The following is a 23,807-nucleotide window of genomic DNA, read 5'->3' as shown; positions in this document are numbered from 1 at the left end:
CATCAGTAATCTGTCAAGACGACAGGTCCACAGTCTCTTTCAACTTTAATTATTAAAAAAATGTATACAAAAGTTTAAGCATACGTATTACGATCTATGTGATTTTATTGCTTTCTGAAGATGGCCACAACTGACCGAAACTTGTAAAGGCTTTATGTAAATATATACTTAGTCACACTGGACGGTGTTGTCAAATTATTTTGTAAGAAGTATGTAAAACTCATTTATCAGTTTATCTAACGAATGACCTTTAAGAAACAGGACATGATGATGTGGAGTGTATACATCTGCCTCATAACAGACAAGTGGTGGCTCTTGCGGGCACAGTAATACTCTCCCACTTCAACAAAGGGTAGGGAATTTCCTGAAACGCCGTATAACTATTAGCGTTTTAATAAGGACTGTACTCATTGCAAGAAGTTATCTAATGAATCACGTCATACTAGTGCACTTCAAAATAAACAGTTTCAAACTAAAGAAACAATAGGAAAGTCCGAACGAAAAACTTAGAAAATAACCAACTTCAGGCAGTTTTTAATTTTGTTCCCAAGCATTATCTACGCTTCAGTCAGTCAGTCACATAATTCGAAAGAAAGTTACGAGTTTATGCACCTGTGTGTTTTATTTTAGCAAGAACCAAACCACGAGTTAATACCGTTGAACTTTCCGGTCTGATGGATCTGACAGAGGAGTGAACAAAATTCCTCGTCTCTACAGCAAATAGCTTGATCCATACTCAAGTACACGCAAATGTGAATTATAAATTATTTATCCATTTATTAACATCACTAATTATTCGGGGCCGGTAACGGTAGCCGAGCGGCCTAAGGCATGTACTGTCTTCGTTCGCTTGGAAACCGGGATCGTGGGTTCGGATCCCACTCAGGGCATGGATGTTTAGTTTGTGTGTGTGCGTTTTTCTGTGTTTGTGTACAGGTAGAGGCCTTGCGACGAGCTGATCACCCGCCCAAGGAGTCCTACCGAATGTGTAAGATCTAGAAAAACAGAAGTGAACGGAGAAGTTCATGGAGGTAGGCCTAGGCCCACTGGGGCTGTAGTGCCAAGGAAAAAAGATGATTCGGGACTGTTAAAGAATTATTAGGAATGGTGAGTCGATAGCGATTTGGAACGAATTGTCTGCAGGTACCACTCCGATATTCAAGTAGAGGAATTAGAGAAAACGTAGAAAGCCTTCAGGCGACGTACAGTCTCACGCGGCATTTGTACCCCTCTCCTAGCCATGACGTCAGAGAATTCGGTTTAGCGTATACGTGTACATAGTACCACAAATTTTCTAATCAAAATGTACTCTTCCTCGTACTTCTGACTTGCACTGAAACTGGAGTGGACAGGAGGACAGATCTTAACGGATTCTTAATTTTCTGAACTACCCCGTGTCTCACCCCACTTCATGGTATGCTCTATTTTTATTAGCTTTCAGCCACGATATTAAACCTGTCTCTTCAGTTATTACTTTGGCTTTTTAAAAGTAAATAATACATAAAACGAATTACTCGGTTCTTAGTTACGAAATTGAGAATTAGTTATAGTTGTCATGTTGAAATAAATCAGATCGTGCTTAAATTTAATTCAGTATAGGTACAGAATATAAAAAAAAATTATTTCAAAATTTCAATTGTGTCCTTCATTGAAAATAATTAAAACTGAAAAGAAAACCTTTTTCGAAAGAATGCAATTTAATTTTATTGAGAGAGTTATATACGCAGAGAAAACTTTGATAGTTTCCCTTTGTAGTGGTGTAACCGATACATGTGTAAAATAAAAGCTTTCTGAGATATAATTATTTTATTTTGGATACCTTTCATCTGGACATCCTGTATTTCTGTATTGTGGAGGCCCCTGGGAACCGTCCCGATAAAGCCGATCCTGGGTGCTAAGGAAGGGAAAACACAGGATATTTCATAGCGAAACTCTTGATGTAATTAGATGAGTCCATACATACGTTACACAGACGGTGGTCAAACTCGTCGGAGCGTTGTTATTCTTTGATGCATTTAAAATTTCACTTCATGCATATTTATAATCTGTCATTGACCGTCAGATCAGATATCCGACGCTCTAAAAGTGCGGAATTTTTCTTTAATGTGACTTCCGACATAGCTAGTAAAAAGCATTACGATTGAACAGATGAAAACAAAACTCAAAACTGATTATCCTAAGGTACCAAAGAGTATGTAGTACCCATGCTTTAGTTTCACAATAACATTTACTGAAATAAAACTATGCCTACAATATGTAGCATACTATCGTTGCCTGTGGTAGGGCTGTATTTGATACAGGTCACATAACGTTTCGGGAGTTGGCTGTACTTCGCCTTTAGGTAAGTTTCTGTCATATCGAGAAATATTTATTACTTTGCAATTCTTAATGTCAGCGGCGACATTTTGGATCGAATTCGAGACTTTTTCAATTCTAGGCTAATTACGTATTCCCCTTCGCTCCTTCCCGGATGTAAAGCGGTCTAGGTGAAACCGATCATTCACTTCCATCTAGTTCTAGAATCCTTGGTTATCTACCTCCACGTCCCCTATACACCTTCATAAAATGATGATTGTACGAGTATATAGGCATAACTTTATCTTTGACCCTTTTACTATTATAGTTAATACATGTATTAATCGATTAATTATCTGGTAGAGTTGTTGGGTACTCTGGTGTCCATACATTATTCTGGCGCTCGACTACTGAAATTGTGGGTTCTAATCCCACTAGGGGCATGTATATCCAGATTTCTTCTGTGATTATGTTGACCTTCGTGGGTAGGTCTATAATTGGCCAGAACCCTTGTCTGAGGAGTTCCACCAAATATACATACATAAAATATTAGAGCTTCAGAACCATATAAGCTGAAGAATAAGAATCAATGGAAGTATTGAGAACGACAATATCAATTGCGTAAACACACATAGGAATTCGATATAGGTTATTTTTTAAAGAAACCGAATAATAGTAAGATGAAGAATGCCGTGAAAACCTCAAATCTTAGGACGGTAAGATGTTTACAAGCAATATTTTTTGCACATTTCGGCACCTGAAAGTTCAGCGGTCTCATTAAGCTCACAAAAAAAGGGCATAAATCCTTGCAGTACCACTCGTACTGTTGGAGCAGCTGCATTGAGACGTCGGTGTTCATAACGTGACTTGTTTTAGACTTCTTACGGTTTGAGGTCGTTGCACTGACGAAGCAAAATAAAAATTTTATTTTTAATTGACTTTTATTTTAATATTTGTTATCTGTAGCTGTTGTCTTTCACAAGAATCCTAACATGTCAGTTACTTGCTCCTGCCACAAACTGGCTGACTGTAGTGTAACGATGTGTGACTTCAGTCTTTATAATTCAGAGCATGAAAATCTCACTCAGTAAAACAAACAACCATGGGCTTTACGGGTGAGGCCATTCGCTTCTACTCAGCATCCAGACCTACCTTAGGGTAATCCCGGCCTCACATATAATGGATTCCAGGGACTCTTTCTCAGGTACTAAAGAGGCTGGGGCGTGACGTTGTCAACTAATGCCGAAGTATAGAATGCAAGGAGCCTCCTCTACACGTCACCTATACCTATATAAGGCATAAAACTTCCCCTCAGTTACCATTTACTTTGGGAGCATCTACTGATGGGTTCAACAAACCAACATCACATTTTAATCTCTTCCGCAATGAAAGATCAGTCATAAAAACAGTCTACACATCTAAAATACTAGAACGAGCGAAAAATTTAGTAACGTAACATGTTTTTTGCTACCAAAGTTTATAATTTTATACACAGGCGTCAAATTTAGTGAAACGTTAAACACCACCATTAACTGTTCTTTATAATACCATCACAAATTCAGTAATATATTTCGTAACATGTACAGGTTATATTCGAGCTTCATACCTCAGAATACAAACTATCACTTCTATACAGGCCCTCCAGTAGCTGAGGCTCTTAGTTGACGGCTTTCCATCGCTACGGCTGGGGTTCGAGTCCAGGTCAGGTCATGTGGGATTTGTGGTGGACAAAGTGGAACTGGGGCAGGTTTTCTCCGAATACTTCGGTTTCCCTTGCCGATTCTTATTCCACCGACTGCTCCACACTCATCATTTATCATCCGAGGCTGGTACAATAAGCCAATTAGTGGCAGACGAACCGAGTGGACTCAGTCTCACTCCACCTTAGGAAACTGATTTAAAATAACGGAAAAAAAATCCCTTCTATACAGCAAACACCGAGCAAGATGACTCAAGGAGTAACGTTTCCTTTCGACTTGCATTCGAGAGGTGGCCGGTTCAAGACTGGGTCGGAACACAGGCTATCCTAATTTTTTTCGCGAGTTTTCTCAGAACTTCCAGACAAATGTTTGCTGAGTACCTTTAATTAAGCCACAACTGTTTCCTTCCACATCCCTTCCAATCCAACGTTTACAATCACCTTAAAATTCAACGCGATGTAGCCTGATTCACTGACAGCGTCCTTAAACAAATTACAAATAAAAACTACAAGTATGAACTGATCGAAATATCACATGATTATTCGTATCACAAGTACTGAAGGGCCTAATTACAAAACCATCAAATAGGTATTCTTTGTTTCGGAACCAAATACATAAATTCCGGAGTTTTTATGTACACGCGAGAAAAGGCATCCGGAACTCTCTGTAAACACGAGAAGTGGGATTCAGAGCTTCACTAACGCGGTGGTTTAGTTACGTTTCCAAAGTCGTGCCAAGGGCCAAATTGCTGCCATCCATTCAGTTCATTTATCTCTGCTGACTCAGCTGCAACACCAAAGGATTTTATTGACAATCAGTCATTTATGTTAAGAGGTGTTCAAACTAAATGGATAACCAATTTACAGGAATCGTCCCATGAGATGGACGAGACGATGCAGCACAATATTTATCTGATTTGTACTCTTTCCTTAACCTACTAGCCAACTACATAAGGCTGAGGCCCTCTTGAGAAGCCGCAAATAGCTCAGTTACTAAAGAATTTCCCAACAGTTTATGGAACCCAAGGGTTCATTACCATGTTCGCAAGACCCTTCTACTGGTCCCTACCCCGGCCCAGATCAGTCCAGTCCATACCACCCCATCCTATCTAAAATTCGTTTCAATATTATCCTGCTATCTATGCCTGGTTCCTAGTGGTCTCTTTCCTTCTGTCTTTTCTGCCAAACTTTCGCATGTACTCCTTTCGTATACGTGCTACATGTCATCTCAGCCTCCTGCACTTTACCGCTCTAGTTATATTTGGCGAAGAATGAAAGTTACGAAGGTCTTCATTGTGCACTTTTCACCAACCTTCTATAATTTCGTCCTCTTCGGTCATGTTCTTTTGTAAATTTCAAAAACAGGTACTCCTATTGATAACGCCATACAGAACGCCTGTACGCAACTTATATACACATAGATACAAATATATACACATAGATATACACATATAAAATTGCAAAGACTTTGTAACAGGTAAAATTAACTTGCTGGGTGGCCATATTAAAGTTACATTAGTGTCTTCGCCCTCCCTAATGCTGGGATCGTAGGTACGAATCCCACTCAAGGCATGGATGTTTCTCTATGTTTACTCTGTGTTTGGGTAGATAGCGGCTTTGCGACGGGCTGATCCCCCGTCCGGGGAGTTCTACCGACTGTACATAGAAATATGAAACTGAAGAGAAACAAAGCGTTTCACGGATGTGAACAGGGAAAGAGAGAGAGCGTACAGGTATCCATCTTATACAATGCTTTTTACGTAAAAACAAAAAACTCATGTCACTTAGCTAAAATAAGTTGTTCGGAGCTGATGGACTTACTGTGTTTCGCTAATGAAGAAAACGTTGCTGTTCGCACATACAGACCAGTTAAAACGACTTATTGTTCTAATGAACACCTCACGAACAGCGTCCCCATATCTGAACATTAGAAGGTGGATATCCCACGGAGTTTTTCTTTTGCGTATTTTTCGCCGTTTACTACCAACTCTTATACGAATTTGACACGGCGGTGAATGGACGACAATTACTACTCGTAACTTGGCTTTCTCCTTCACAGACATGTCAGATAAAGGAATCCAATGCATTGTTGAGTCTCTCGATATGACACCCATATCGTTTCATTCAGGCGATTCAATTTGCTATACTGTCGTGTCATACTTTAGTTTGAAGGCCTACATCCGGCAGCAAAACCTGGGTTGTGGTTTCATTGTCGGTCCGACATCTTCTGATCGCGGATTAGGGAGTAGACTAAATTGTTCCTGACCACACAGTGTACGTGTACTTTTCATGTAGCTAAAATGATGCTTTGCTTTATTTGCCTTCTGTGGAAGTTTCAGAGTCGATTCCCGAAAAGAATAATCTGTTATACTATATAAATTTCTAATAGCGGAAGGAACGAGCCCAGGGACTCATGCCTTGAGGATGACGATGAAGACTTTACAATAATATGCTATTTTTCAAGGAATCTGTGTTAGGCATTTGCTTGGAGAAACCAGGGTCAGAGCAATTTAAGGGCATTGATGAATCAACGATTAATTTACAGAATCTTTATGATGTGCTGCAACATTTCTGCACATGCAAATTTAGTTAACAATACTACGTGTATTTTAATATCTTAATAACATAATTGGCTGATTTGGTAAAGCATTAAAACATTATGCTGCTTTTGCTGCGGTATCAAAATGAGAGTTAGGGTACAGCGTTCTTTCTTAACCTATTTTTGTTCTACAATGAATAATTTCTATGCTTCTTCTATACAGAAAATGTTTCCATTACTTACGACCCAATTAACTCCATGGAGGCGGGTCCTTCTTGAGAAGCTAGCAGTTGCTCACATATTCAAGAATTCACAAAATTTTATGGAATCTTAAGGTTCATTACCGTGTTCACAAGAGCCCTCCACTGGTCCCTATCCTGATCCAGATCAATCCAATCCATACCATCCCACTCTATCTCCTTAAGATCTATTTTAATATTGTTCACCCTCCTACGTCTTTGCCTTCCCAGTGGTCTCTTTCCTTCTGGCTTTCCCACCAATATCCTATATGTGTTCTTCGTCTCCCCCTTTCGTGCTACATGACCTGAAAATTGAATCCTCCTTAACTTCATCATTCTAATTGTACTTGGAGAAGAGTAAAAGTTATGAGGCTCCTCATTGTGCAGTTTTCTCCAACCTCCAGTCACTTCATCCCTCTTCGGTCCAAATATTCTCCTCAGCACCGTTCTCAAACACCCTCACTCTATGTTCCTCCTTTAATCTTGTAGCATAGTGCCTTAACCAATTACGAATCAGCGTGCCCCTATATACATTACTGACCATGTATTAAATGCAGAGTACAATTTTCAGGTTTACAGGTTCCATCCCGTGTAAAGAAACCAGATGATAACCGCGTATTCTGCGGATGTAACTTCCACAAGAGACTAAACATACAAGTAGCGTCTTAAAGTACTAAATATGGATACATTTTCCGACATTTGAGGTTCTTACAGCGGCGGTTATGAAGAGTTCTACCATATGTGATATCAAGCCATGTTGACTTCCATCGGGCTACAAGGCTATATCCGACTCACACACTGATTTCACATTAAGTACCGACATCTGTCAAGTTTTATAAAGCTTTGTTTAATATTTGTATTTTCTTTTCTGTCCTTGCAGAGAGGTATCATCTCCTCCCCTAACAATGAATATTACATTATTAACCCTTTGCCACGTCGATTCCGACGAAGTTCTGCCAGTATACCTCACGTGGTAGTGAGGTGGACACCGCCTTCATTAACAACGGACAGCAAGACACCATCATGTGCGTCCCATCATCCCCAAGATACAAACAAACAAATTCCTGATGAAAATTCACGGACCAATTCCCCTGATAGAGACCACAGATTACAATCAAATGCCCCTATTAGTGCCGTTGATAATTCTAGGACACTTAATTGGAGTAACAATAACAATTCAAAAAATTCTAGCACAGAACATGTGTATGATTTGCACATAAGTGACAAAGTGGAACTGAAAAAAACTGAAGCGTTAACATCGAAACAGGATATGAGTGAGGAATCGACAAAGAGATCACATAAGCCCAGCAGTGGTGTTCTCAAAACGATACTCTTATCGTCTGCGGAAAGCAAAACGAAATTGGGTTACGGGGCGCTCAATGCAATTGAGGATGTGAAGAAATCCAGTAATTGTTCAGAAGAAGAGCATTCTGAAGTGCTGAGGAGGAAGAAGAGATCGGCGGTGTTGGTACCAGGAACGCCCATCCACGTGGAGACAGCCGTGTTTATAGACAAGGATCTGTATCAACATATGGCCCTCAACTTCCCTACCGACACAGAACGTGAGCTTGTGCGTGTGGTTCTCGCCATGATCAACGCGGTAAGTCATACTCAATTCACAGAACTGGACTAGAATTACGTCAGAAATTTCCAAGGACGTACCTCTCCTTATGTATAAGTGGTATTTCTGTATCGTTATTTCCTTAAGAACCTAACATCTACGAGAGATTTACTGAATGAAGGGGATACTAATCAACTTGACTGAACTGGTAACTAATGATACTTGACTGCATAGATTATATAACACAAAAGGCAAGAACGAGTGTAAATGAAGGGGACGGAGAGGCGTGAAATAAGATAGTGGTGGCCTATTTTAAGGCCCCCCAAAATTGTCTCCACCTTGTGGTGGTGGGGCTTGCGTGACTCTCTGACCTGAAGAGCTATGCCAGCGGTAGTTTAACTACTGGTAGAGTCACCCATGCCGGAAATGTCAAAGGGTAGAGTCCAGACTAAGAGAGATACCCTGGTCCTCCAGGTTGGGGGTTGGGCATGGTGCTAGTAACCTCATCCTGTAAAAAGAATTTTGTTCAGAGACCCAACAATCAGCCTCGGGTCATCATGCTTGAATCCATTCCTATGGCAGCACGCACTGATTGTCGAGACTGGTTGTAGAGGCCAAGGCTCACCGATGGTTGTAGCGCCGAGTGGTAGGTAAGCCTATTTTAAGGAGCTATCCCATTCCGTTCCTGGAGATATTGTGTAAAACCACGAAAAATCTTCGGGTCAGAATAACCAACATACGAGCCGAAAATCGATTCGAGAGCATCCAAATAATTAGAAATGCCAAGCACTTAACTAAGACTTTCAGTGCGTCAGCATTTTCTAATTTCCACTTGATATTTTTTTCCTTTGCCTTTCACTTTTCTGTGGCACTTCCTTCGGCTATTTTTTTTCCAGATTTCTTTGCCAGGTGATTCGTAACTTTTCCCAATTCGGGAAATCCCGGGTTCAAATCTCCCACTCGGAGGATTACCAGGACTGAAGATTTTCCGGAAATTTCCTCAAACTCTCCAGGCAATTATGGGGGCAGTTCCTCAAATTTGGCAGCGACTGCGCCCAACCACATCCTTCCCAATTAATTAATCACCCTACCATTCAGAACTATATAGTCTGAGCTACTGATAACGTCGTTAAATGAACAACAATATTAATCTTTCCCGCTCCTGTGTATGGGACTGGTACCTGTTAAAAAATGGAGTGGGGGGGGATAAAACGTCTCTATTCACTCTATGAACGTAACACCTCTCATTTACGGTTAAACATTCTAACCTGGCCACATTTACAAACGACAGTTACAGGTTCGAACGCCTCTTTCCTGTCCAGAGCCACAAGAGAAAACCGTATATAGGATCTGAGGTTCTCACAGCCGTGGTCATGAAAAAGAATTCTATATTCTGGAATATAGCGCAGTGTAGTCCGTTAAAAGTCAATCAACGTTTAGGAGGAACATGTCGCCTCCATCTTCAGAGTTGAAGAAAGAAAGTAGGTGGCAAGCTCTGCTATTTGCCATCTGCTTTCATGCTGTTTTCTTGCTTGGCTTATTCTTCGACCCTGAAGATAAGGGCGACATATTCCTCCGAAACGTCGGTTAACTTTCAATGGGCTACATGGCATTGTATCTCACAGGGCAGAACTCTTTGAGGGACAACAGATTTCTCTTTGTAAAATTTGGTTAGAAAATAAAAGATTTTGCAATGAACCAACCCTCATGAGATTAGTCTGAAACACTGGTAAACTCCTACCAAGCTACAGCGTCATATCCCAGAAGATAGTGTCTTCAGTCACCATAGTCAAATCTCACAAGGGTCTAAGAAGTATGTTTACACAAAGTTGATCTGTAAATGTACGAGTATAAGATGTATCCGGAAAGTCTTGCTGATTATTTTGGTGAAAACACCCCAAAATGGAACTGCACTCCACTACTTTCCGTAGGGGTATGACTGTTAACAGCTTCATTGTGGCTTCACAGGTGCAGCTGTTGTACCACGATCCTTCACTTGGACGCCAGGTGAACTTTGTCCTCAAACGTTTGGAAATCCTTCATGTGGACCCAGTATCACTGCAGCGTCCACATGATATTGACCGTTTTCTTAGCAGCTTCTGCACCTGGCAGCGTGGAGAAAATCCTCCAGCAGACTCTGACCCACTGCACTGGGACCATGCCCTCATCCTTACAGGGCTTGATCTCTATGTCGTTAGTAAGAATGGCAAAGTCAGCAGTCAGGTTGTTGGTATGTACTTAAGGTTTAGATACTAGTTATGAAGAGCAAAAAAACAAACTCAGGGACTGAATCCAGGTATCCAGGTTACACGACAAGTAATTAATGGGTTTCGGATTAGATGAATCATTTTGGACAATTTCACCCGGTGGAACTAGATAATTATAACAAATTACTTTAGCTATAAGACACAAAACAAGGCCTTCAATGTCTGTTTGCTTGAACAAAGTCTGCCTCTCAGAAGCAAGTTTCTCTTCCTCCTCCTCCTCCTCCTCCTTATTCTTTATCTTCTTACAACAACAACAGGTCGCAACTTGATTCAGGAGGAAATTAAGAGGAGATTGAACTTGAGTAATGCTTGCTACCATTCAGTCCAGAACCTTTTGTCTTCTTGTCTGCTGTCAAAAAACAAAAATTAGAATATACGAAACTAGAATTTTGCCTGTGGTTCTGTATGGGTGTGAAACTTGGTCTCTGACATTAAGGAAGGAACAAAGACTGAGGGTGTTTGAGAACAGGGTGCTGAGGAGAATATTCGGACCGAAGAGAGATGAAGTGACAGGAGGTTGGAGAAAATTGCATAATGTGGAGCTTCATAACTTGTACTCTTCTCCAAGTATAATTAGAATGATCAGGTCAAGGATGATGAGGTGGGTAGGGCATCTAGCACGAATGGGGGAGACAAGGAATACGTATGGGATATTGGTGGGAAAGCCAGAAGGAAAGAGACCACTGGGAAGACCAAGATGTAGGTGGGTGAACAATATTAAAATGGATCTTAGAGAGATAGGATGGGATGGTATTGATTGGATCGATCTGGCTCAGGATAGGGACCAGCGGAGGGCTCTTGTGAACATAGTAATGAACATTTGGGTTCCATAAAATGCTGAGAAATTCTTGAGTAGCTGCAGAATTGGCGGCTCCTTCAGAAGGGCTCAGCTCCATGAGTAAGTAAGTATGTAAGACAGCTGGGGTAGCAGACACCTTCTTGAACAGTTTTGGTTTTCATTTCCATGGTGACAGTCTGCCTATATATGCATCATTGTGTGAAAGTGTTTACTCGTACAATTATCACCCAGATAACGATGCATTCACTGCTCTTATTGCCGTTGTCTAGCAATGGACACTTGCTCTGACTATGCTATTCCAGATTTTAGGCAGCACATCACAATATATATAAACAGACATGCCACACTACATACTGCATGCATCTAACACACAGTGGCATCAGTATTAATTTTACCATTTGACAATTCCTATGTTTACTTAAGGTGATAATTGGGCATTAAGATGTGCATGAGGACAGAATTTCTCCTTTCTGATGAAATATACAATTCTAAATTCACTGAAAGGTGACTGAAGTGATTACAGGACAACAGTCTTATCATCTACAGCATATAAATGATTTATACATTCAAGAGAATGTAAGGAACCTATTCTTAATAATACTAGGAAGAACAGGTTTTGTGAAGTGTACTTACGCCACTGGTGCAAACACCGGTCATATGAAGATTTATATCCTGTAGTAAGTTCTTCAGGTAATGTCTTGAAGTATTTCTTCACAGTCCATTGTCGTTTCCAAGAGATATCCATCTTTCTGGACCACTGAGTGAACAGGAAACAAGAAGTGTGAATACAATTACCAGGATCTGAATAAGCAGCAAGTCTTGTCACTCTTAGGGCTTCAAAGAACTACTATGGGTCTCAGTCTATGAAGCTCATAAGGAGATAAAGACTGTAACTATAGAATAAATATACAGACATAGCTTCCAATATTTATAATATTCATTTACTGCAGATAAAATCTATTGTTTACAGAGGTGATATTTACAGCAGTGATATTAAAATTAAGTACACATTTGTAAGGTACAATTTCCTAGAACACAGTCTGTGTTTCTTACATCATAAGCGATATACATCTCTTATGTTGGTATAAACCTCCCTGAATAATAATGCTGTCTCCTGAAGTTTAAAGGCAAGTGCAAATGATGAAATATCAGCCACCATCACATGTAGCATGACCATTCACACCATCAAGATTTTTCAACTGTCAGAGAAACCTTGAAAGAAGCAGTATGTTCCACCTTAAGATTGACAGAACATGCTGCAGGAGTACACACACATATGGATTCCAAAACGAATTGATAAAGCACCAGATTAATTCATCTTCTATTGACATTTCCACCACAGCAGATAATCCTATATTCTCCTTCTCCATTCTCTCTTAAGCATCCTCCTTCAATCGTATTTTCACTCACTTGGTCAGCCCATAGTCAGTCATTTTCATTTCCTATTTCACTGTATCAAATGCAACTTGTGTTAATATCTTAAGATTTTAACACAAGTTGCACATAAGACAGTGAAATAAAAAGTGAAAATGAGTGATGTGCAACAGGATGCTACAGCAAACCAGCAGTGGTTTATACAGACACCTTCATATCTGAAACAGAATCATATTGTCAGCCATGTGCATATTACTGATTGATTAATTACACGCAACAAAACGAGTAGCACCGTTTCTTTTAAATTAGTTACTTCAGATGTCTTTGCAACAAAACTACAAATTCCTCACTATTTGTGTTTTCAGGTCTGGCTCCTGTAGCTGGTATGTGTACTGCAACCAGCAGTTGCACTGTTAATGAGGGTCGACACTTTGAGAGTGTATATGTAGTGGCACACGAGATAGGACACAAGTAAGTTATTCTGACTTCTTACACTAATTCTCTGCCATGAAATAAGGTAAAATTAACATATCTGCTACAGCAAACACAGATGCAGAAAATGCCAAGCTGCAGAAATATGAACTTTGAGTGCATGAATACATGCCCCACGTTCTGGGGAATGATGTATTTTACTGCTGTATCACACAGTGAACTATAAATGAGATCATCTGAGATCATTATTGTCATTTGTATTTACTCTTATAGTGTTCTGTTTAATATTCATAGCCTAGGCATGCGCCATGATGGGCCTTCAGCAGAAAATGAGTGTGATCCTGGGAGTTACATTATGTCACCAACCTTGGGAAGTGGAAAGATCACATGGTCTTCCTGCAGTCGACGGTACCTGCAGATGTTCCTAGAGTAACTATCACTTTCCTTTTTAACAAGTTTCTTGAAGTAATAAAATAGGCAGTTTGATTTCTAGACACATCAGAAGAATATGAAACATAATGGTGACCTCATGAAAGCATCACTAACTCCTATGGCATATCGAATTCAGTAGCATGGAGAGACAACCATGTAACCTCTAAAACAAACATTTATTGTAGTTGAATAAATATACAGATGAGCAAAGCAGAGAGTGCCTGATGAATACTGGTGAAACTCCTTTCACACAGGGTTAGCCTGTGCTAGTGACAGCAGTGTTATTGTTAGCCCCAAAAAGGACTTCATATCTGAAGCCAGGTGCACCTGTTGAATGTCAAATGAAGCTCCTGCTGCACTGGGCTAGCCTGGGCCAGCATCGGCAGTCTTCCTTGAGCGGCAGCTCAGTGCTTGTGAACTGGCCACTGGGCACTGAGGTTCCCAGTAGTGGATTCCGGCAGCTGCTAGTCAAGGTGGCTGGTGGTGTTGCTCCCAGGAGACTCGCTGTTGCCATGTGTAGTCAGCTGACATGTTGATCATAGCAGAGTAGACGTTATCATGCTCTCTTGATGTAGGTGTAGCTGCAATTCACCCTAGCATGCAGGAGGTCTGCATCTTTATACTTGTGTCACTAGGTGGGACGCAAACCAATGGGTATTGGAGCTGCTGTGGTGAGTGCTGACTGGATAGGGCTTACTTCACTGTGGGATGCTCCCACATCGCCTCATCAGATAGAATGAAAATGATAAAAATGAGAGGCAGCAGATCAATCATTTTCCTGCATGGCTTACTTTTTTACTTTGAAAACAGAGGCAGCAGTTCGTTCAAAATATTTTGGGGGAACTTTCTACTAGACTACACAATGTCACATCACAGATGTCAGTCTCTATATTCACCACTGTAAGAAACATATCACACAAAATTAAATTCACCTGAAAATGTTCAGTAGACCTCATAAAACAAATTAAATGGTTTGGGAGATAAAATCTACAAATGGATGTACAGACACGAACTTCCCACCATGAGTCAACCTTATGCACTGAGCACAGAGAACGTATAAAAATTATTGCTTCATAAAGATTTATTGTTTCTCTTTCTTTTGGACCCAGAACACCCCAGTCACAATGTCTGTTGGATCACAGCAGTTCTGGTGGCCAGTTGGATCACAGTGCTGAAGGAGCACTACCTGGAGAGAGGTTCAATGCAGACCAGCAATGTAAGCAGCACTTTATTAGCTAACTACCAGAAACTGATTAGTGTCAACAATACATCATACCAGGACAACACAACACTCTTTAGAAAGATGTTCTTGGAAAAATTATTAAGTCTGTATCCTTCACATATTTTAATCTGAACTGAAAGGCCAGGAAAAATCATAAATTAGTCATTTATGCCTATAATATCCACAGATATAGATCCTGAACACAATAGATCTGTCCGATACAACCGCCATTTCACACTTGCACTTGTAACTGTTAATACATAAAATATTTGAACATTTAATTTGTAGGTATATTTATCATCTACACCTGCAAAAAATTTCACACTCCTACCTCCAACTGTTCATTAGTCATCACCATCAAACAGAAATGTAAATACAAATTTTGTGCGGTGCCATCTTGATTTTCTAAACTCTTAAAAAGAAACTGATTTAATAATAGCTGCATATTCTGTGAAGCTCTAACATCACACAATATTTCATAAACCTATGGCACTAATGTCATTCCCATCTCACAAGTTTACATACTCATAGTAACTATGTCTGTATTACTGGCAACAAGAGATTACAAATATGAAAGGGGGTGGTATGACCTATAGCAGCATGATTACACTACATTTCATGAGGATCTGTCAACTAATAAAAACGTTATTAATAATAACCTAAAGACATGATACCATAAGCTTATCTCTGCTAAAAACAAAACTTACTTACAGGAGTTGCATAAAATAATGGAAACACTACAGATACTGTACACATTTCTTTATTAATATGGTGTTGGACCGCCTTTTGCATTCAGTACAATCCCAATCCTTCTAGGAATGGAACTGTACAAGTTTTGAACAGTCTCTAGCGGAATTTTATTTCTTTTTGAATGCTTCAAGTTGCTTTAGAGACATTGGAAGTGGGAATCTGTTCTTCACTCTAGTCTCCAAAATTGACCAGAGTGGTTCAATGCTGTTCAAATCTTGTGATTGTGCTGGCCAGGGAAGATGTTGAAGTTTACCTTCATGCTCTTCAAATCATGACTGAACAGATCCAGCTCTGTGAATGGGGGCATTATCATCTTGAAGAACTACATTGTTATTCAGATATAACTGCTGGATCATGGGATGCACCCAATTACTCAACCTGTCAAAGTACTCCCTTGCAGTAATTCGGCCATGAAGGATAACAATGAGAACAACAGAATACAATGATATTACTGCCAAATCCAGCACAGAATCTCCCCCAAGTTTCACTGTTGGAACCACACATTCCGGATTGCAGGCTTCCTTGGCTGTTCTGCAGACATAAACTCTTCCTGATGTAAGGAACAGCGTGAAGGATAACTCATCTGACCATATCATGCATTTCCAGTTGTCTGATATCCAGGTTTTTGGTCATGACACTACTGTTTACACATCTGAGCATTACTTTTTGTGATCAGGGATTCAACAATTGCAGCCATACCATGAATGTTGGATTTGTGAAGCTCAGGTTGGAGAGTTTTGTGGAAATGGAGTCTTCAAGACGAATATTCAGTTTTGCTGTCCTGTCACCTGTGCTGAATTTTTCAAGACCATCCTCAATGTACGATGATCTCTTTCTGTTGAATTTTATTTTTGCCCACTGTTCCTCTTTGCTGATGATGTTTTCCCATGATTTGTGTATTCCTACATAACCGTGGAAACTGTCACTCTCAATACATCTAATAATGTGGCAGTTTTTCATATGCTCCAGCTAAACGAGCACCACTGATCTGTCTTCTTTCAAAATCAGAAAAGTCTCCCATTTTACGATTCTTTCACATAGACTTCCATTCGACACAATCGCTAATGCACTGACATAAGCACTACAGAGTGTAAAGAAACAGAAGAAGAATATGCTGTGTTACCATCTGAAGTTCTTTCAATGAAGCCAACATAAACAAATTCTATTCCTAAATTTCTTAGTGTTTGCATTATTTTGTGCACCCCCCACCCCCCATGCATCTCCACTACTTCATTACAAATGTCATATATTAATTACTGCAGTATCTGTGTTTAAGAAATACTCTTCCATTCTCAAATTAAATATTCCATATTTAGATGTTAGTCAAGAGGCTGTGCTCAGCGCTCAGGGGTAATAAAAATTTTAGATTCTGACTCAAGACTCCTTCAAGAAAGATTCAGTTCTTCTCAGTGGTCTCTCCTAATAAATATGTGCAGACATTACTGGCACCACAATATACAATTATATTCCCTTTACCTGTCTTATATTAACAGATACTTAGAAAAAAATATAGTTCATCACAGTCCTCACATCTTGTTCTCTTTCAGAAATAAAGCCTGCACAACTTCAAGGACTCATACATAATGTGGCCCCTCACTTTTCCTCTAGATAGTTGGCAGGTTCCTCTCTTCTTTCATCTAACTTAACTTATCCCTTGGGTCTACCAATAAGAAATGTGAAGACCACTGCTCTTTACATTACACAACAAGACAATCTTTTTTTTTTCTTCAGGTATGCTTAAATATGGCCATGGAAGTATCCATGCCATACAGCAACCACTTGACGATGTCTGTCGTGACCTGCATTGCCAAAGAGACCGTTATACTTGGACCTCACATCCTGCCCTTGAAGGAACTTTCTGCGGTAACAACAAGGTAAGCAAGACCTCACACATTCAATAATTTCAATATTATGAAATTTTTACTGAAAGTTCAAATTCAAATTTCAGTGAACCAAGTGGGACAAATGCAAGTTGAAAACGAAATAGAACATACTAAACACAAGTTTTCACAGCAAAGAGCACCTTAGTCACACTAATTAGCTTATAAAAGATTTTTCATTTACATTTTAATTGGTTCAAATTTTAGTCATTGCACTATCAAATTTTGTATTTTGATCAAGGAACATATTCTCAGATAAAACATGCCACAGAAGTTTGGGTTTTTATTAAGCATATAAATCAGAATGTACTCATATGAAGATGTCCTGATGTGTATCATATTCATTCACAACACAAGAACATTGGATAATATTTATTAATATAATACTACTCTATCAATTGTGACCTAACCCGTATCCTGAGTAAGGAAGCCCCAGAAAATTTTAATCTGTTATGAATTTTGGACTGACATTTTAATGCCTTAAAATTCTGCTCTATATGCAGCTACTACTACTATCACAGATTTTAGCCACTCTTCAGGTATCTTTAGATATTTATATATATGAAACTGAAAACTAAAAATTGGTTTAATCATGTATAAGTCTTCTTCGGAGACTTCAAATTAGGAGGGCAAATTATTCAAACTGTGAAATATGCAGATGATCTTGTGTTAATGGCTAAGGAAGAAACTGTGCTACAGGGCATGATTGATACACCAATTGAAATTGGAAGGTGCTATGGCATGGAAATGAATGTGGAGAAAACAAAAGTAATGACAATTTCGAGACAACCAACCCCAGTCACAATAAAGATAGACCAAAAACAACTGGAGAATGTGAAATGTTTTAAATATTTGGGTAGCTTGTTAACAGATGATGGAAGGTGTACTAGTGAAATTAAATCCAGGATTGCCATGGCAAAAGCTGCATTTAGCAAGAAGAAGAATCTTTTTACCAGCAAATTGAACTTAAATTTGAGGAAGAAACTAGTGAAATGCTACATCTGGAGCATAGCTCTGTATGGGGCTGAAACATGGACACTTAGGGCAGTAGATCAGAAACATCTGGAAAGTTTCGAAATGTGGTGTTGGAGAAGGATGGAGAAGATCAGTTGGTCAGTTGGACCGATTATGTGAGAAATGAAGAAGTGTTAATTAGAGTCAGTGAGCAGTGAAATATCCTACACGAAATAAGAAAACGGAAGGCTAATTGGATTGGTCATGTTTTACGCAGAAACTGCCTTCCAAAAGGAGTTATCGAAGGAAAGACAGGGGGGCGGATAGAAGTGACAAGATGATGAGGAGGAAGAAAACGTAAGAAGATGCTGGATGACCTTGGGGACAGAAGACGATACTGTCATTTGAAGGAGAAAGCTCTAGATCGCATTAAGTGGAGGAATTGTTTTGGGAGAGACTGTGGACCTGTCGTCTGACAGATCACTGATGATGATGATGATGATGATGATGAAGTCTTCTTATTAATACAGAACTGTCTTCTGAACACATCATCTTGCCAGACTTATTGTTCTTAACAATCCTCACATTCTCTCTAGCAAAGACATCTCATAACTGTCAGCATACATCCATTATCCATTTGTACTACACACTCCTACATTTATGTTCCATGACTACATAAATATTAAATGATTAGAGTCTTTAGAATATGCTGGTATCTAAAGGACTAGATAAATGACAGCATGTACTTGTTCTGCAGTAATTTCTATATAAGCATCACATAATTAAACCATCACCTGTATCTTATCAAAGCACGTAAATACAAATTTATGAGAGCTGGAGCTGCAAACTACATTCTAACATGTTATGGATATATTATTATTAATAGTGGTGTCGCAGTGGTCGGTGTGTAGGGAGAGGCCTCTCAGCACTGCAAGCTGGATTTTCGCCAAATCAGCGGGTGGATGGTGCATGGAGCGAATGGTCACCATTTTCAGAGTGTGCCTCAGGCTGTCTATACAGTGAAGAGGGGCGACTACATGCTGGCAGCACAGGTATCATGGTATCAACAAGACGATGCAACAATCCCAGGTATGTAATATACAGTGGAATTCCCTTCATGATGCTCAACTTCAAGACATTTCATAGTTTGGTGTTGAAATCCATTTTCCCCTAGACATGCCTTAAATGGGAATTTCAATGTAGTTTGGCTGGCAACCCTCCCCTCCAATATATATATATATTTATTGATCTAGAACAAATGTGCAGCTGTTAATAATATAATGTCATGTGTATCACAGTGACTAAGACGTGGGGTTTGGATTGGTAATTGGACTTATTAACAACCTACAGGTCGTGACAATTAATTATTATACTACTGCTGCTTTACACAATGTACAATCACACCACACTAATCTCTTCAATCTATCTGCACTAGTCTTCATGGGTTTATAACATGGGGCACTATAAGAGTCATACTGAATCACACACTCCAAATATTACACATAAATAAATTCTTCTAATCACACATTAATTCTACACAAGCCGACTTCTAGTTTTTCTTCAACTACGAACATCCCATGGCTATCTCCTTGCTTGCTTGTTTGTTCGCATGCTTCTGCCACTATTATTCGTAACTTGTAACTGCTTTACTTACATGGATGAGAAGGAGACATGGACCTATAGTAATACACATCACATGATTACTATCCAGCCAGCCTATTGGCGCATCAGTCAGATCTACAGCAAATGTCACATGATCACTATCCACTGTGATATCACTGCAGACACGGAAAACATAGCGTCCTCTATTGTTGTATAACCTAGTAATGGAATGTTTACCAAAAATCTGTCTCTGTGGGAACTTGTTCACCAACACATTGCCTAGCAATGGGTGTACATGTAGCAATGGAACCTGAACTATGGATTCAGGTAAAATTAGTATGAAATGCATTCTGCAACATGGAACACTGACATGGATATTACAACAGACGCCATATACAGTGGTAGTCCATTCCATTTTCAATAAATCACCTAGTCTTATTTCAAGCACATTATAGTTCATGCCCTTAGAAAAACCAAATGGGCACAGGTTTACCACCTGTAAAATGCATATTAATGCTTCTTATATTCAGGATTTCAGAAAGATAAAATGTAATTGCTATATTTAAAATGCCTTTCTGTTACAAAATAAAAACAATTAGTATTTTCTAAACCAATACAAGACTTTCTATACTTCATAAACAAAGTGAGGTTTATTACTGCTATGTCAGCCATGCCATTCTCCACTAATGATCTATTAATGAATTGGCTGATTTTTATGAAGCTAATTATGGTAATTACAGGCCATTTTTCAGGCTGTCTAATGTTCTTCTATGAAGAGTAACATGGTGAGGCAGGAGCAATACCAGCATTATTACTAGTATAGAGTCCTCACATACAGCATGGTAATAGAAATCTAAGAATATGCAATGTTTCCTACTGCTGGATGTGTAGGTTAAAACAAAATGTTCTTGCAAGCAACATGTTTATTTCAAAGTGTGATAATTATAACTGATAAAGCATGTAAATTTGGGTGTAGGCTGTAAATATACAAAAAAGTTTTGTAAAACTTATTTTGGCATATTTAAAATGACAAAAATGGCAAAGGTAAGACCTTGTGAGTTCAAGATAAGAATTTTCATATGTCTGTATTACTGAAGCAGTGGATTGAAAAGTTGTACTATTATTAAATTACAAACCGGTCAACATATATTCAAGTGAAATAATTTAAGAGGAAAATAGGTATCATAAGTTATTCAAAAAACTATTTCTTGCATTATTTTTATAGAAAATGCAATGTGATAAGAATCTGCTTTCATATTTCCATGAGCTTATACAACAGTGAACTTCTTCTCACTCAGTACATTATTCACAGACAGATGAAGACAATCTAAAAGAAACTGTAATATAATATTTGGTTGGGGTCTGAGGAATTCTGTTCAGGTTCCTCTGTCATAATATAAAACAATTCACTGTCATGAAAGTGGAACTATTTTCAAAACTGCCTCACATGAAATAAAACCTGTGAAAACTAGAATAATTTAGGTGTAATCCCCATAAACCACTGTACCAATGATGACTGCATTTAATACTTATCTTGATTAATCTGGCTCAATGGAAGCATCTGCGGTGGGCTCTATTGAACACACTAATGAACCTTTAGGTTACACAGATGGCTTCTTAAGTTGAAGAGAGGTTAGCTTCTGAATGAAGACTCTCCATAATGGAGTTAGTTGTTTTAACTGCCCTCCCTTGCCCACAAGGTGGTTGCCACTTTTGCTTACCGTCGGTCTTGTTCGCCTTACGTTCAGCGTCACTTTGACTGTCCTACCTGGTGCTGCCTCCGTTGAAGTTGTTGGGGCGTGGCTGGTTCCGGCTTGACCAGGCTCCATCGCTTCTTCCGGCTCCACCGCTTCCTCCTTCCGTTGCTGATTATGGGGGTTGGAATTTCAGGATAGAACCTGATGTTATGGGCGCCAGCAAACAGCTAGGTGCGGTTTGCGATTCATTATAAAGGAGGAACGGCTTGAGTGGGTGGAAGCTGGCGATGGGTTTGACTAGCTCCTGGCGATGAGTCTCTCCTCAGGTCGGCTAAGGGTCAGGCTCGGACAAGTGAGGGTGAAGCACTTCTGACCAACACAATGCACTGTACCACTGGAACACTTTATTGTTTTCTCACAGTCACTCAGAGTCTAAATCTACACTATCAGGCCTAGTCTCGGCTACCAAGCAGCCGGTGTTGCACTTGCTCAAATTATTTAGCTTAACACGCACGTATAATCGCGGGTTTTACCTCCGCCACGTTTGAAAGTTTTTAGCAGACTCTTAATCTTAAAACTGGACTCTCTGCCGAGCCAGAGGTCCTAAGTGAATTGTATCCGCCTCTTCTCTCCTCCTCCTAAATTCCCGGATAGGTTGATTCAGATAAGAGGAGTTGGCTTAATTTTGGTTCCGGCCAATGACCGATTGTTTTAGAAGTAGTTTCGGCCTAAAATCCCAAATATCGAAATTGACAGCTGTGCAACTTATGAGGGGTCGCTAATGATCTCCTGGCACTCCCACTTTTGACTAATGGTGCGTTGCGACTGCCACTGCTCGAATTCTCAAAGTGGCTTGCCGCTGTAAGTCAACTCCTCAATTTCTAAAGAAACTCAGTGGGGTTCCTTGAAGTATCATTTCTGCCCTTTTCAAAACAACACCAAATGCTTGGACGCAAGAACTAACAGATGTCCTTGTCCGCACAAGTTCGGTCTATCTGCTTGTTCTGACTGTGTCTTAACCTATGTTTCTTAGTAATTCTTACTGTCTACTTTATAAAATACTGAAATAAAAAGAGGGGGGGGGGAAGGATTTAAATGGTTCAGTTACATTGTTTAGTTCCAAACAAATTCTCTGTCAAAGAGAACAGTCTTATGCACTGTAATGCCATGCAGTTTGGAGACATCTCAAAGTTTTGGCAGAACATATCACATCCATCTTCAGGGTCAAAGAGAAAACCAAGCAAGAAACCAGTAGAAGTGACTGTTTTTCTGAAATGTCACTCTGAACTACATGCTATTACAATCCAAAAGACTATGCTCTTCAGTCACCACCACGAGAACCTCAAACCCAATATAATTCTCAATTGATATTTCAGGCCTGAAAATGATGGTCTGCCCTGTAAAGGCAGTGATCACAGATACAGGACATGTCTTGCTGAGCAATGTGGTAATGTTCAGCGCACTACCATAAAAGATTTTGCTGACCAAATTTGTATTCGGGCTCGAGAAGTTGACAAGGAATTGCTGGGAACCGGACTTCAAAAGCCAAGTTCTGATCGTGAGTTGTTTACATAGCATTAAATGACAATTATCATAAATGATAAATCAGAAAGGACATGCTTGAGCTTTGAAGGTACTAAGAAAATCCTCACTTGAGGATGGCTTTTCCCTGGGGCAAGATTCAAGCCTGGGACCTTCCAAATATGATAAAATACTAACCATTACTATATACTGTTAAAGTCAGATTATAAGACAAGTTGATGTTAATTAATTCTTGTGTGATATGATATATGGTTAAATATGGATATTTACAATTATTCATAAATAACATATAATTCATTATCTAATGTTTCTACCTCAAAAGTAGCATGTATAAGTAAAGAAATAAAGGGCAGGGTCATAATTCTATTAATTTCAATAGTAAGTATGTTTCTGATAATTCTTATTTTGTGTGAAAATAGAAAATGCAAATATATGACCACAATTACCAGATTTTGCTTATAATTTTTATGCATAATCAAATGCACACTTGCCTGTCATAATCTGTATCGTTAAATAATCATCA

At 39.3% G+C, this 23,807-nt stretch overlaps 1 protein-coding gene and 1 long non-coding RNA gene across 4 annotated transcripts in view; one reads left to right on the top strand and one right to left on the bottom strand.

Annotated features, from left to right (window-relative positions):
* The window catches only part of LOC111863386, an 85,465-nt gene that overhangs the window by 46,345 nt on the left and 15,313 nt on the right, over positions 1–23,807 (top strand). The window contains exons 4-11 of the mRNA XM_023849658.2: positions 7,653–8,372; positions 10,302–10,563; positions 13,139–13,244; positions 13,500–13,634; positions 14,747–14,853; positions 17,341–17,483; positions 19,330–19,532; positions 23,119–23,300. Coding sequence (XP_023705426.1) covers positions 7,653–8,372; positions 10,302–10,563; positions 13,139–13,244; positions 13,500–13,634; positions 14,747–14,853; positions 17,341–17,483; positions 19,330–19,532; positions 23,119–23,300 — 1,858 coding nt within the window. The remainder of the gene's footprint in view (positions 1–7,652; positions 8,373–10,301; positions 10,564–13,138; positions 13,245–13,499; positions 13,635–14,746; positions 14,854–17,340; positions 17,484–19,329; positions 19,533–23,118; positions 23,301–23,807) is intronic.
* The window catches only part of LOC111863390, a 31,702-nt gene continuing 20,468 nt past the window's right edge, over positions 12,574–23,807 (bottom strand). For all 3 annotated transcript variants that reach the window (XR_002842594.2, XR_004512903.1, XR_002842595.2), the window contains exon 5: positions 12,574–12,991. This is a non-coding gene — a long non-coding RNA (uncharacterized LOC111863390). The remainder of the gene's footprint in view (positions 12,992–23,807) is intronic.

The sequence above is a fragment of the Cryptotermes secundus genome, unplaced genomic scaffold, assembly GCF_002891405.2.
Source record: "Cryptotermes secundus unplaced genomic scaffold, Csec_1.0 scaffold568, whole genome shotgun sequence".
In the NCBI taxonomy this organism is placed as follows: Eukaryota; Metazoa; Arthropoda; class Insecta; order Blattodea; family Kalotermitidae; genus Cryptotermes; species Cryptotermes secundus.
Note: the sequence above shows the minus strand (reverse complement) of the source record. Positions and strands in the feature narration are given on the sequence as shown.